This window comes from Ornithodoros turicata, chromosome 5, assembly GCF_037126465.1.
Source record: "Ornithodoros turicata isolate Travis chromosome 5, ASM3712646v1, whole genome shotgun sequence".
Lineage (NCBI taxonomy): Eukaryota > Metazoa > Arthropoda > Arachnida > Ixodida > Argasidae > Ornithodoros > Ornithodoros turicata.
Window position 1 is genome coordinate 57,984,988 of NC_088205.1, and position 13,593 is coordinate 57,998,580.

At 45.1% G+C, this 13,593-nt stretch overlaps 1 protein-coding gene across 1 annotated transcript in view; it reads left to right on the top strand.

The window, feature by feature from the left end:
* The first annotated feature begins 715 nt into the window (after window positions 1-715).
* The window catches only part of LOC135394503 (inositol polyphosphate-4-phosphatase type I A-like), a 59,704-nt gene continuing 46,826 nt past the window's right edge, over window positions 716-13,593 (top strand). The window contains exons 1-5 of the mRNA XM_064625273.1: window positions 716-1,167; window positions 1,370-1,528; window positions 8,040-8,104; window positions 8,324-8,411; window positions 9,418-9,687. Of these exons, the coding sequence (XP_064481343.1) occupies window positions 1,411-1,528; window positions 8,040-8,104; window positions 8,324-8,411; window positions 9,418-9,687 (541 nt within the window). The 5' untranslated portion in view covers window positions 716-1,167; window positions 1,370-1,410. The remainder of the gene's footprint in view (window positions 1,168-1,369; window positions 1,529-8,039; window positions 8,105-8,323; window positions 8,412-9,417; window positions 9,688-13,593) is intronic.

Consider the following 13,593-nt stretch of genomic DNA (forward strand, 5'->3'; position numbering starts at 1 on the left):
AGATTATCTTGTACTCTGGTTATAATGTCACTACGACTACGGTGTCTCCATTTCACTCAACATCAATGCAACCAGGCCATATTCTTACACTTTTCCCACGGTTAGCTCTGTGTAACTCTGTGCCTCCAAAATAAGGCAGCTTACGAAATGAAATTCATACAAGCTAGCAAGTTAAGCTCAAGAAAGTTCGGAGTTCAATGCAGAAGACGATTTGTCCAGGCTCTCGACGATGAAGTTTGTGGTGTCGATAAATCGATTCACACAGTTTTCAATGCAGCCTTCTGTTGAAGAGTCCATTTTCGCCCTGGGCTTGTCGATACATACGTCCCAACACCGGTCCGTAAGCTCGTGTATCATGTACTGCAATCGCTGTTTCTGAGTTTCGCCCTCGATAAACGATTTTAGTTCTGTATCACTCTCAGCCATTTCGAAATATTTGTTACGTTCGACAAGTAACAACAAATGACACGAAACGAGAAAACCTCAGGAAATCACGTGTTTGAGCTCCAGCCCTCTCTAACTGCTTTTGCGTTATCAATTTCCCATACCACAAAAAGAAATACAAAACAAAAAGCACATATTCTGAAAACTAATTTGAATTTTTTACGTTAATAAAAAGTTAATGAAGTAAATTACTATCGATATTTAGTGATATTTAAGCACGCTAATATGGGTGAAATCTGGGAACGAGGAGGCTAGGCCTAGGCTATGGCTATGGCTAGGCTCGAATCTTTTGCGGCCTTGCGGCTTTGTGAGTTTTGTATTTTACTTTGGGTAGTTTCGTTGCTGCCGGATTAAGCATCAATTTGTTTGCCATTTGTGTTGCAAAGTGAATTTCTTCCTGCCACAAGCCAATCGGAAACGAATGCTTCATCTGATACACAACACCACAATAAGTTATGCGTCTGCAAGCACTTAAAAACTGTCCGTATCTTGTACTTCCACCGGTGTGTCGTAGAGCAACTTGAATGAACGACAGCTTTGTATTTACTGAAGATATGCTTCCATGTATGCATTACTGGGCTGAAGACCAGTCTCCTACAGGTCCACTGTAAACTGTCTACTCCTACGACGTCACGTTGTGGACTCCTTCATCTTTTACGTCTCGCGTAATTTTTGTCTATGAAAAATATCTCCTACGAGCCTGATCATCATCAGGTTTTATAGGTGAGCCCACTCATAATTACTTCAAATCTTAAAATCAAGACAATACAGTAAAATACTTCCTTAAGTGGGACGCTTTAGTGACAAGCGTAAAGTTTCGTGGGCGTGAGGTTAGATGTCAACGGGGTTGCTGAAACGTATTGCGTGGGCGATGGCAGCCGAGTGCTATATGAGCGTTGCATCCTTATACACTTTGCTAACACAGTTACAGGTTTGTGGACCACGCTTCATGACACTGGCGCACAGATGCGATTTAATGCGAAAGAAATCGCAGCCGTTGCGTCACAGCCATCGTACAAGTTTGACAGGGAGGGTCTTCTGCTCATTAAAGAACGACAAGAAGGACTCTTCAGAAGGAATGATTGTAAGTGTTACGTTTTTGTTAGCCGCATTACTATGCATAACGGTCATGGGCGGCCACCCATTTACCAGAAACTTGCTGCTGCTGTTCAAGAAACTGCAGCCACTAATAGCTTCTAGTTTCTTAGCTACAGTTTCTCAGTCGCTCTTCAAGATTAATACACTTCTGTAGCGGAACAGGGCATATACGTATTCTTTGGAGACCCTCTCTGTTTTTGCTGGTACTGCTATGCTTAATTTCAAGTCAGAAAATTGACAGTATTGGACAAGGTTTGAGGTTATTAGGCTGCATTGTATACACAAATTCATTTCAGTAAATGACACTTCTCAGTGTTGGAAGAGATTACTCTCATCAAAGGCATGAGGAGCTCTCTGGTAACAATGTAAGAACCAGCATGTTAATAAATGTAGCTTGTTCTTTCGGTGGCATATTGTCACATAACAACGAAGCAGTAAATAAACATGCTGCATTGTCTTCACATAAGTGGCTGAATGACATTCTTTGTACTGTACTTACCTGGTGACCACAGAGTAACTGTGCTGCATTACCCATGCAAAGCAATGGCCACCATGTCCTGTCCACTTTGTATGTCGTCTGCACCTTTACTCCAAACTCAGGGTCACGTCTTCTACAATGCACTGTATATTGCCAGGTGTCAATACTTGCACATGCAATATAAAAACTTCAATTTTTGCAGTGCCTATTTTTTTGTTTGGTGCAAAGCTTCCAGTTTTGGACGTTTCAGTAAGTGTTGTGGGTAACTCGTTACTGTAACTAAGCTGCTTTTTTTTGGTAACTTTCAACTTATCTCGTAACTTTAACTTAAACTGTAACTTCTTGTGGAACTCATTCCTTTTTTAGCCAACTTCTTCAAAGTAACTTGGATAAGTCCCTCTTGTTTGATTCTGGTCTACAAACATCGCAAGCTGCGTCCTACCTCTCTAATGAGATGACAGCATGTGCGCGCCAGTCATACATGCACGGCGCTTCTGACCCCGCTCCGTTGTTGTTGCGTGGTGGATGTTACAAATTCTGTTTTGGCCGTACATTAGGAGAGACTGAGGTGACGTTCATCATAGTGACAAGCAGTGTATCGTGTAGCAAGATGAAAACCTGGTTCATAAGGATACTGCAGCAAGAGACCAGGACAGAAGGTTAAACATGAAGTAGACAAGGCACCTCCAGTCGTGTCTAATTCATGTCTAACCCTCTGTCCTCGTCTCTTGCTGCAGTATCATTATTATGAACCTGTACCCACTCCCCCTACACAGTCCTTTGATTGTAAACTTGGTGCGGTTCTATGAAATATGCATAGAGGTCAACCTAAACTTTCAATGCCTACTTTGTGCGCCGTTCAGAAGTACACAAAAAGCACGCTTCTTTTGTCATTTCAAATGTTGTTATAGTTTTCGTATATCAAAACTGTTATCAAATGCATTGCACCACCCATTGTGGGGTCAGAATCTGAATTAATTATAGAGAGGTTATGACCTAAAAAGTGTATTTCGGTAACGAGTAACTTGAAAGTAACTCGTTAGTTCTCCAAAGTACCTTAGGAACTTCAAGTTCATTTTCATTACCTGTAACTTTGTTACATTTGTTGCACAGTGACTTAGCTCGTAACGAGTTCCTTTTGTCGAGTAACTTCCTCATCTCTGGTTTCAGTCATAGGTCGGCATTTTCCTAAGAATTCATTCAACATCACATCATGGTCAGTTTTGTGCAAAGGCCATCACATCACCGTCATAAACCATAACATCACGAGCCCATCACTCAACTTCAACTTCGAAATTCATCACATCATAACCTTCAACTAACATAACTTCAGAACGCATCACATCACATCATTCAACTTCAACTTTCCATAACATCGTAACCCATCATTCCAACTTCAGAAACCATCACCGACTTCAGAACCCATCATCAGAATTCAACTTAAGATCCCATCATGGTTTTGAAGTTAGTTTGTGATGGGGTTTCGAAGTTGAACTCCAACAAAGGCCTACATTGGGTGTGCCCAGCTGCAGTATTACGATGCTAGAGTCCTGCTCGCCCCTGTTAGCGTGAATTTCCAGGTAGTGGCGGCGACAGCGTAGGCGGAGGAGGGGTATGCTGTTTGGAGGGTGCGGTCGCTTTGCTTTCGGTTGGGCTTGGAAGCAGAGTGCACCAAGAAAGGAGGAAAGGGAGGGATGCAACGTTTGACCTCCACTGTCACATGTGAACGGCGGCGGAAGGTATGTTGCTTACGCGGTAAGGTTGTTACACAATGTTGCGCCCGTTGTGGACAGATAAGTGAGCGCATAAACACAATGTGCGTTCATAGGGCTTCGGGCGACGTCCTTGCCTGCCGGCACGTTCATGTTACTTCGTACAACAGCTGTGTCTGCCAGTACATTTGCACGTTCGTGTGGCTTCGTACGACTGGCTTTTCCACCGTGCCATTTCTTACTCGTGACGCGGGGTATTAGCTTCGGCATCGCAATACATCGTGGCCTTTCACTCAGTATTACACGAGTTCTTGTGACATGATGCTTACTGACACTGGAAATAGCCATCATGAATGAATTCAATGACCTGTGATCGCCTTCGCTGGACATATGTTTTTACTCTCGTCCTTTCATGCAACACACCGCTGCAGTGATTTGTCCGGAATCACAAGCAGGGGACGTGGTCATTATTACAGCTACGTGAAAACAGCGTTACACGTATGATTACTGACACGTCATTACAGCTGAAATAGCAAGCCCCCTTTTTTTGCAGTGGGTGTCGCCAAACCTTTTTTCTTTGTGGGGGGTGTCACAGGGATGAAGGAGGGTCTGGATAAATCACTGACACCAAAAACTGAGAATCTGCCCTCGGAAAAGTGTGACCCATTGTATTCTTTTTCCTCCGTGGACGGTATATACGGACGAACACTAAGTGAATTCTTAACGACTGAGACATTTGGAACCATGTAATACACACAGAATGTGAGGCGCAAATTGAAGTGAAGACTGCAAGGAGCCCAGAAGACCACCAATTTACAGTCCGTGAAACAGTTTCTTTTCCTCTCTCACAATCTTTGAATAAATATGTGTCCACACCATTTACAACAATTCCCACTCTTGCCTGTTTTTATTTGATGTTTGAAACAACCTCTCATCATAATCACTTGACTGTAGTGTTAGTCACTCTTTGAGGTAACTTCGCCAAAGTACCACGAAAGTTAGAAATTTCTATTTCGCTTCACGTCCAAGCAGGCAGAACGCACAACGCAGGCTCCTTTCTTTTTATTTTGCTGCTGAAAAATCCGACGACAGTGACCTTGCACGTGCACGGCGCCAGCAGCCTGTCTGCTCCGCCTTCTTGCAGCGCGATGTACTGGATGTATGCTACCACAATTTCGACGTGCTCCTGAGTTACGTCGCAGCAGAGTGTTCGTTTGGAGTTCGTGGAGTGCATCTTTTAACGGGGAAGGTGGTAAGGCCACACTTTGGGCAAGATTCTATGAAATGTATGCGGAAAATGGGAACTCGCAGAACTTGGAATTCCAATTCTCACTTTGTGCCCAATTGACAAGGTATATTTGGACCTCCGCCCCCAACTTAATTTCGGCATGGTAGCAAGAACTTTCATTTCTCACTTTTATTTTCAGAACTTGAAGGTTGTAACTTTGTTACATATTTAGCTCAATGATGTAACTTGTAACTAGCAACTTTTCGGTGGTAATTACCTTCCCCCGTCTCTGCTGAAATGTACTTTATTGGTGATGAATATCTAAGAAATAGCGTCTGCATGCTCTGATGGAACACTTGTGTCCGATGGATGGTACACGCATCCGGAACAGATAATTCCCCAAAGCATGACCTATGCACCTCAGATAGATAAGAGACCTATAGTGACCTCTGTGTATTAAATTTAAAATAAAAGACGTCCACAAAAACAATGTCAGCCCGACCTTGTCCTATTTGGATCCCAATCACACAAAGAAAAAAAAAATCAATCTGCCTGTAGATCCTTAGTGTTTCCTGGGCAGGGAAAGGACTGTACTGCTTCAACTTTCCCGGGGTCAGGACGGCATTCCCCTGGGGAAATGATATGGCCGAGGAACTTGAGTGATTGCCTACACAACTGAATTTCCTCTGGGTTGATCGTAAGACCCGCTGCACGTATCCTATCTAACACCTCTTGCACGTGTACAATGTGGTCTTCTAAGGACACTGAGTATATGAGCACGGCTTCCAGAAATGCCATGCAGGACTTATGCTCCTCGCCCCTGTCCCAGCTGTGCCAGCAGTCAGTCTGTCCTGGGCATCGGGTAGACTGGAACACGGGTCTTGGAGTTTAATGCTCTGTAGTCGATGGCCAGACGGTGACCTCCTGACTTTTTAAGGACCAACACTGGCGCACTAGCCCAGGGATTTGCTGTGGGTTCAATCAAACCCTCATTCAGCATTTCTTGTAGGCACTTATCCATAATCTCTCTTTTTTGGGCATTGACAGGCCGGAGCTTGCACCGTGTTGGTATATCGTCAGATGTCTCAATCTTGTGCTCGATGAGGTCTGTACAACTGGGGATTGACGTCAGTATGTCGTTATATTCGTCTAGCAGGTGCAGTATGCGTACGTCTACATGGTCTTGACATTTCATTGGCTCTGTACTTATGGCATGCTCTAGCATTGGCTCTTCAAAAAGTGTGTCTAAGGCATACACATCGTTAGCAATTGCCGGCTGGGAATGGCCTTTATTGGGAGCATGTATGAAGTTAACCAACTGTTGTGGATCAGTACCCAGAGTCCACCCACCGCGTCCCATGTGAACCGAAATGTCTGTTGCCACAAGGAAGTCTCTCCCTAGCACTACCTCCCTGCACAGGCCTGGCATATGAAAAAAGCACTGTTTACGGCCGCAAATTCTGCACCTGATTGACTGTGCTGTGTTGGTATATCCAGTTGCTAAGCGGAGGAAATGAGACTCCTCTCGAGGGGTTGCCCTTGCTGACTGGGCCGCTGCCATAGCTGCATCTCGAAAAAGGCTCACGCTGGATCCAGTGTCCAGCAGTGCTTGGAAGACGCTGTTTCCTACTGTCACCTCCAGCAAGGGCTCCCTGCGGCCGGCTGTGGCTGCTACCTGCAGCAATGCGTCGTAGGTGCTGGCCGGGTCAGCGCCTACACACGGGCGTTTCCTGGACAGTTGGCCTGTAGGTGTCCAACACCGTTGCATGCATAGCGGTGGGGCTGTTTTCTGGACGGTCTTGTAGCACAGTGCCTCGCCATGTGGCGCTTTCCTCCACAGCGATGGCAAACTTGCGGCTGATTCCGTGCTCTAGCTGCAGCTTGGGCATTGCTAAAGTCCTCTCTGTGGAACTGCCGTTGATGGCTTGCATGGTTTCTAGCGTTGCTGTCCCATGCTGTGGATGGCTGGGTGTTCCTTGGCTCAGAGTCAACGGGGGTGGCCATTGGAGGGTTGATGGTTGTAGAGGCCAAGCATATGCAGTGGCTCCTGGACCTCTCGGTTGTCTTGATGGCTGTATTTGCAGAGTGTCCTTAACAAAAGCCAAGTCTTGAGCTACTTGGCTGCCGCATGGTGGGGGTGGCTTGTAACTCAAACGGCTCCATGCCTTCTCACGTGGACTTCAACTTCAAAACCCATCACGCTGACTTCAACTTCAAATCCCATCATAGCCCTTCATTCAACTTCAACTTCACTTCACATCATTCCCTTCATTCAACATCACATCATTTTCTATGAGGTGATGGTGAATGAAGTTGGTGAAGGCCATCATGAATGAATTTGCCGACCTATGGTTTCAGTGCCTACTAGGCAGGTGTAGAGTTTCAGCATTTATCTCTCTTAAATTTCAAAACTTATTAAAATCAGCTTAGTAGCTGTGCAAATATCAACCAGTCTTTATTGCCACATTGTATATTTGGGTGGCAGACAATTTTAAAGAATTTGCAGGTGTTTTGAAGTTACTGCTTAGAAGTACTGATTAGCTTGAAGTAGTTGGGACATATTCAGTGAGAAACATGTCAGACAAAGTCTTGTTACTCTCTCTATATTTACTGTTATATTTTACTTCATTACAAATGTATTGCACGCAACTGTAACCCTCACCTCCGGGTTAAGTTGCTCTCCATAATTTGTTTTGTACTAACAGTATTTTATTGGAGGGAATGTTCTAATGGAAAATATCATGTATCCAATTAACAATCACAAAAGAAATTGGCATCTCATATGGCTGGTTTCGAGGCATTTATTTTTATTTACATGCAAAAATCGAGTGACCAGAACTGCCATGAACGTTCACTAATGTTAGTAAAATGCTAGTTAAAATTGTAAAAGTGGAAAAATTGTAGACATTTCTACAATCTCACTGACAATGTTTCTTTGAGGCATATGGCATTTCCATTTTAGTTAGGTGGATGCTGGAGTGGGAACATGCAGTTTTGTGCTACTTTCACAACAATTGTATTGAAACAATTCATTTAATTTATTACTTACACATGTGGTTTTCTAAACCCTTTTCTGTAGTGTACACGGAACGCTGGTGCAGGCTCAGAGGAAATCTATTTTTCTATTTCAAAGGAAAAGACCAGGTACGTTAATTCTGGTGCTCTTGCATTTGTGTAAATGTTGTGTTCACTGCCTCTGGACACCATTACTAGTGTTTGGCAAACAGACGGACATGTAGACATGTTCTCGCATAGATACCTGTTGCTATAAACTTCCTAGCTGTGAATTTTGTTCAGACGACCGAAGTACCGGTAATATGCATGATTGTTTTAGCTATGTATTTGCTTTTCTTCTGCTTTTAGTGCTCAGATCCCTTTGGGCTGATTGTCTTGGAGCACTGCACCGTGAAGAGTGGACCGGACCAAGGGAATCTCTGTCCCTTCTCTTTTGGTGAGTGTAATACTTGTATGGGAGACATACAGTCACAGCTCGTTCATATTGACACACATTCCTGTGAGATACCACATGAAACTAAAGCTAATTGTACTTTGCTACAATGAAAGAGGTTAGTCCTAGCACAGCTTCGTTATAAAAGTGAGCGTTGGACAACCTGAAATCAACTGGCAACTTCTTTCATTGTGGTGACATTGAAAGATTGAAATGCATTTGAATCAGCAACACAGAAACCTGCAAAGTAATGTTAATGTATACACTAACACAGTTGCATTCACTTCGTAGGTCCCAGTGTAGAGGCTATTGTTAATGTGCATGCAGTGCATCCGCTTGCTTATGAGACACTACCTGTATGAACATGTGGCAAAGCCATTCAAGAAATGACAGCATAATGAAAGCAAAGTTTATTTTTCAAAAGTGCTCTCTAGGTCTTCTTGTGTCCCAAGCAATGTACAGCTTTCGACATGCTTGTCTGGAACCGACAGCTTGCGGTTTATCCTGTCTGGAATCTACAGGTGTTGCAAGAATGTTTCTTTCGACTAATAGACGCGTATGGCATGCTGCCCAGTACGTGTTTAGTAGTCAAAACAAGCAATCTTGCAATGCCTCGAGATTCCAGGCTGGATAAACCGCATGCTGTCGGTTCCAGACAAGTATGTCGCAAGCTGTACAAGAACTGCAAGATGACATATTGTACAGTGTTGTTGCATTATGTTCATGATTGGGTTTTGTGGTTCATGAACATGCATTCGTGATCATCATATTGTTTATGTGATGTGCCTCTTGTGTGCTGCACACAGTTGTTGCTGAGGATGACAAAAATAGTGGTAGCCACAGCAATGATTAACTATTTCTACTAGTATTATGCGTGTGGGCTCTTCAGTAGTTCAAGCTGCAGATGTAGACACAAATTACTTTCTCAGGAACAGGTTTATTGCAAATTTGACAGAGCCACTGTTTCATTACACTAAATAGCATGTTCCCGTTTTACTCCCGCCTGTAGTGTTCCACGACAGTGAAGAGTGGGTACTGCAAGCAGCGTGCTATTGTGCTCAGGAGCGGGAATCCTGGGTAGTTGCACTGCGCGATGCCAGCTTCAGCTCTGTACGTAGTCAGGTGCAGCTTCTGCGAACACGTCTGAGCGCGCACCAGAGAGAATCCGACCCAGGGTTGGCAAGACGCCGTTGTGCAACTCCCCGCGTCAATGATGCTGAAGCATGTGCTCTGAAGAAAGACCCCACACGATTTGAACCTCTGCTGGAACTCAGCCTTGGTGAGCAAACCAACTGCCCTCATAACTAGGGTCTGAGGTAGTTTTCGGGTTCTATCCGATTCTTCCCCAAATTTACCCCCGAATTGCACATTTAGTGGTTCGGGTAAAACTCTATTTCTACCCGAGCCCGGGCCTTTTTGTCACGCGATGCGGAAGCACGGTGCATGACTGCGGTAGTGGAAGACGGAGAGGGATCACCAGTGGAAGGAGGTGACACCGCAGCCGTGAGGGAAAAACACATGGGACACACTTTCCCTAGCGTCAAAACGTCACGTGTATGCTGTGGCCTTGTACGTACGGCGAAGAAACACCCGTGGACGACCACCCTAAACGCATGGGACGCAGACGGTGCGAGTGACACGTGCCATTGTGGACACTTTCATCGACCACAAGTGTTCACGCGCAAGTACTATCAGTAGTTGACAGATTCCAGCGTCTCTGCGCGGGCTTCTGAGGCGTGTGCGGCTTCCGGCAGTTCCAGCGTGTGTCGCACCCGTTCGGGATGGCTATATCACCCCATGGCCGAAACAACGCCTAGTGCAAAGCAACTTAGTAGCAACTTGGATAGTTCTGAAAAGAAAGGAGTCAGGAGCCAAAGTAAGCTGAATTGCGGATGAATCGCCGAACGTAACAAAATTCCGACGTGGGAACGAAAAAACTGCTTCTCACATAAAGACTTGTAACAGCGTCGTGTTACGTGAAGTAGTACTTTAATCAATGTGCAGGTTTGCTTCACCATGCAGATTTGAATTCCTATTCCACTCATTGCTGGTTTGAATTGCCATAGACCCCTTAACACTTCCTCATTTTGTCACAGGCATCGTTATTGCTTAGTTTAAAAGCTGTTTTCTTTTTACATTTGTGATATGTATAACAAGCCTGATAAACCCGATTTTTACCTGTATCATATAATAACAGAAATTTTACACCCAAATTCACCCGAATTAAATGCTGATGTTTTCCACCTGATTTTGACCCCCCCAATTTGTCAAAATATGTTTCCCGAAAACCTCAGATCCTACTCGTACCTAGTAATAGCAGTTGTAGTACAATCAGAGTAGGAAATTGTTTATTAAAAAAATTATTTGTTTATTTGTTTCAAACATAGTGCTAGCCAAGAGTTGCTAGCAAATTAGTCGACAAAGTGGTGCAAGATCGTGTACATTTGAGACCACAGCTGTTAACAAGTAGCATAGCCAGAGGGTAGGATTTGGGGTACAACCCCCCCACCCCCCACCCACAAAATTGATGTCATGTAGAGGTTGAAGGGTAAGGGAACAGGGGAAGGAAAAAAAGGAGATTGAAATAAACACGTTCTCCAGAGGGGGAGAACGGTGGCGGATTTCCGTTGCTCCTTTTCGAACAGCAGAGCAGAGCATCACTAACGATTTAAAGACAAGTGGTAGACTCAGCTCTGTCACGCATCATGATGCGGTAACAAACATAAACGCAGCAAGTGACACACAGAAGGAAGAAGGAACAGTCGACAGGACCGCATAGTCTCAACTGAAAAGTTTATTGTTGACACACACTGTAAATGCAATACTATGCCATACTAACTACCCGCTTCAGTATATGACATGGGCTTATTTCTATCCAAATAAGCGAGCTCATAAAGCCCTTTTTGGAAATTTATTCTTGCTTCTGCCTTTTGTTAACATCTCAGGTTACAACCATGGTGCCATCTACCTCGCAATCAAACATTTTCGCCATTTTCTTGAAGGCCGCCCACTTACAGTCTTCACGGATCATAAGCCCCTGACGTACGCCTTGTCGTCCTCTCGTTCTGGGTACACCCCCTGTGAAGTCCGGCATCTCTCTTTCGTATCAGAGTTTACCACCGACATCCAGCATATCAGCGGCGCCGCAAACACTGTTGCTGGCGCCCTCAGTCGCCTGAGCTCGTTCACGCAAGCCGAGTGCACTTCCACCCATGAACCACTCTCGCTCGATACCCTGGCTCAGGCACAGCTTGTTGACCCTGAACTCGCCGCCTTTCGTGCTTCAACCTCAACATCCTTGAAGATTGAGGATGTCCACCTCCCTGGTACCACGACGGCTGTCGCCTGCGACACGTTCCAGGACCGCCCTCGTCCTTTTGTCCCTGTTCCCCTCCGGCATGCCGTCTTCGCCTCGTTCCACCGCCTTTGCCATCCAGGCATCCTTGCTACTCAGCGGCTAATTACCCAGCGTTATGTCTGGCCCCACATGAAGAGGGACATCAAACGCTGGGTCCAGACCTGCCTGTCCTGCCAGCGGAACAAGGTCCATCGTCACACTTGCCTGGCTCCTCATGCTTTTCCACTCGCGTCGAGCCGCTTCGACCACATATTAGACCTTGTTGGCCCCCTACCATTGGCCAGCGGTTTCCGGTACATTCTCACCATCGTCGACCGATACACGCGCTGGCCGGAAGCCGTCCCCATCACCAACGCTACCAACCCCACCATCGCCCAAGCGCTCATCAGTTTGTGGATATCATGCTTCGGGGTGCCCTCTGTCATCACCACTGACATAGGATCGTCCCCCCCCCCCAAACGTCAGTTTATACATTTAATTTCCCCCTCCCCCACTACGCGCTCCGACAAAGAAACTGCCCCCCCCCAAACCGAGGGTCTGGATTCGCCCCTGGCCCAACCCAATGGGCCATTTTAGAAGATGACGACGATGCATGCGCGAGAGGGTGGTGGCTTGTAGCGGGTATTTGCAGAAGCAAATTGGTTGACACCTGAAGCAGAAGCTAGCATTCAAAGTAGGGTGCTGCAACTGACAGAACTGGCCTGAAAACCGAGCCCGAATCAATCAGGGTTAGGCACTGATTTTTTCAAATCTGAGAATGTGCCCTACAGCAGAAATCCAGAGCCTGCAGGCTGGATTCTGGCCTGACGGTTGTTTTGCCTTTGGGCACAGATCGGGTTTCAGTCTAGACCCACGACACTTGTCCTCGACTTGGCCTAAAATCTGTGTTACACATTTTTTATCCGCAATCTGGTACACAATTGTCACGCGTGAAACAACTTTTTCAACAGATTTTGTTCATTTTTTGTGGTACATTACTCACCTGCATTAGTTTAGCAACACAAAGGCAATACAGACTTTTTCACTGTTATTTCTTGACGGCACATGCATATTACGACACCTCAGACGATACCACAATAAAACAGGCAAAATAGCCTTTTCTCTGAATGTAACAGGAGCAGGCAACCTAGGCAGGCAGAAGCTGGTGTTGACTTGATGTTAACATTGCCTTGAGTTTGAGGGGAAACACAGGACGAGAAGAACACACGACAGACTCACGAACCAGCAATGAAGCTTTAATATACAATGTGCAAGGGACATAGGATAAAAAAAAATGTACACTTCAGTGTCTCGGCTTAAGTGAATGGGATGCACATAACACGAGCCTCTTAATGGTCTATGGTAACGTCGAAAACTGCACGAGGGAGCGTGCGTTGTTCCAAAGAATGGAAAGATATTCCAAAGCAACAAAACTTGCAAAAAAAGAGAATAATTACCTTAAAAAGCATTCACAACAATAACAGTAAATAATATAAATAAAAATACAAATAAAACTCAGAAGAGCTTACAAAGTAATTGAACAAAATGTGTTTCAGTCTTTGCTGTGGATTTAGCCATGATTAGATAAGTTATCCACGGGTAACGGGGCTAAGGAGAGTGACCAAACCTTCTGGGAGAACAATGCTGGGCTGGTTCACACATCCTTTTGTGGTTGCTATTAGGGAGGATCCTAGTAGGGTGCGGGACAGTGTGCCTTTGCAGGAGATTATACACTTGGGTCCGGGAAGGTCTGCCGAACTACCTGAACAGGCCTCCAGATGTTTAAAAAGTTCTGGAGTACTTGGTTTGCTTTTTAACATTATTAGCGTGTTCCTAAAGCCTATCGTT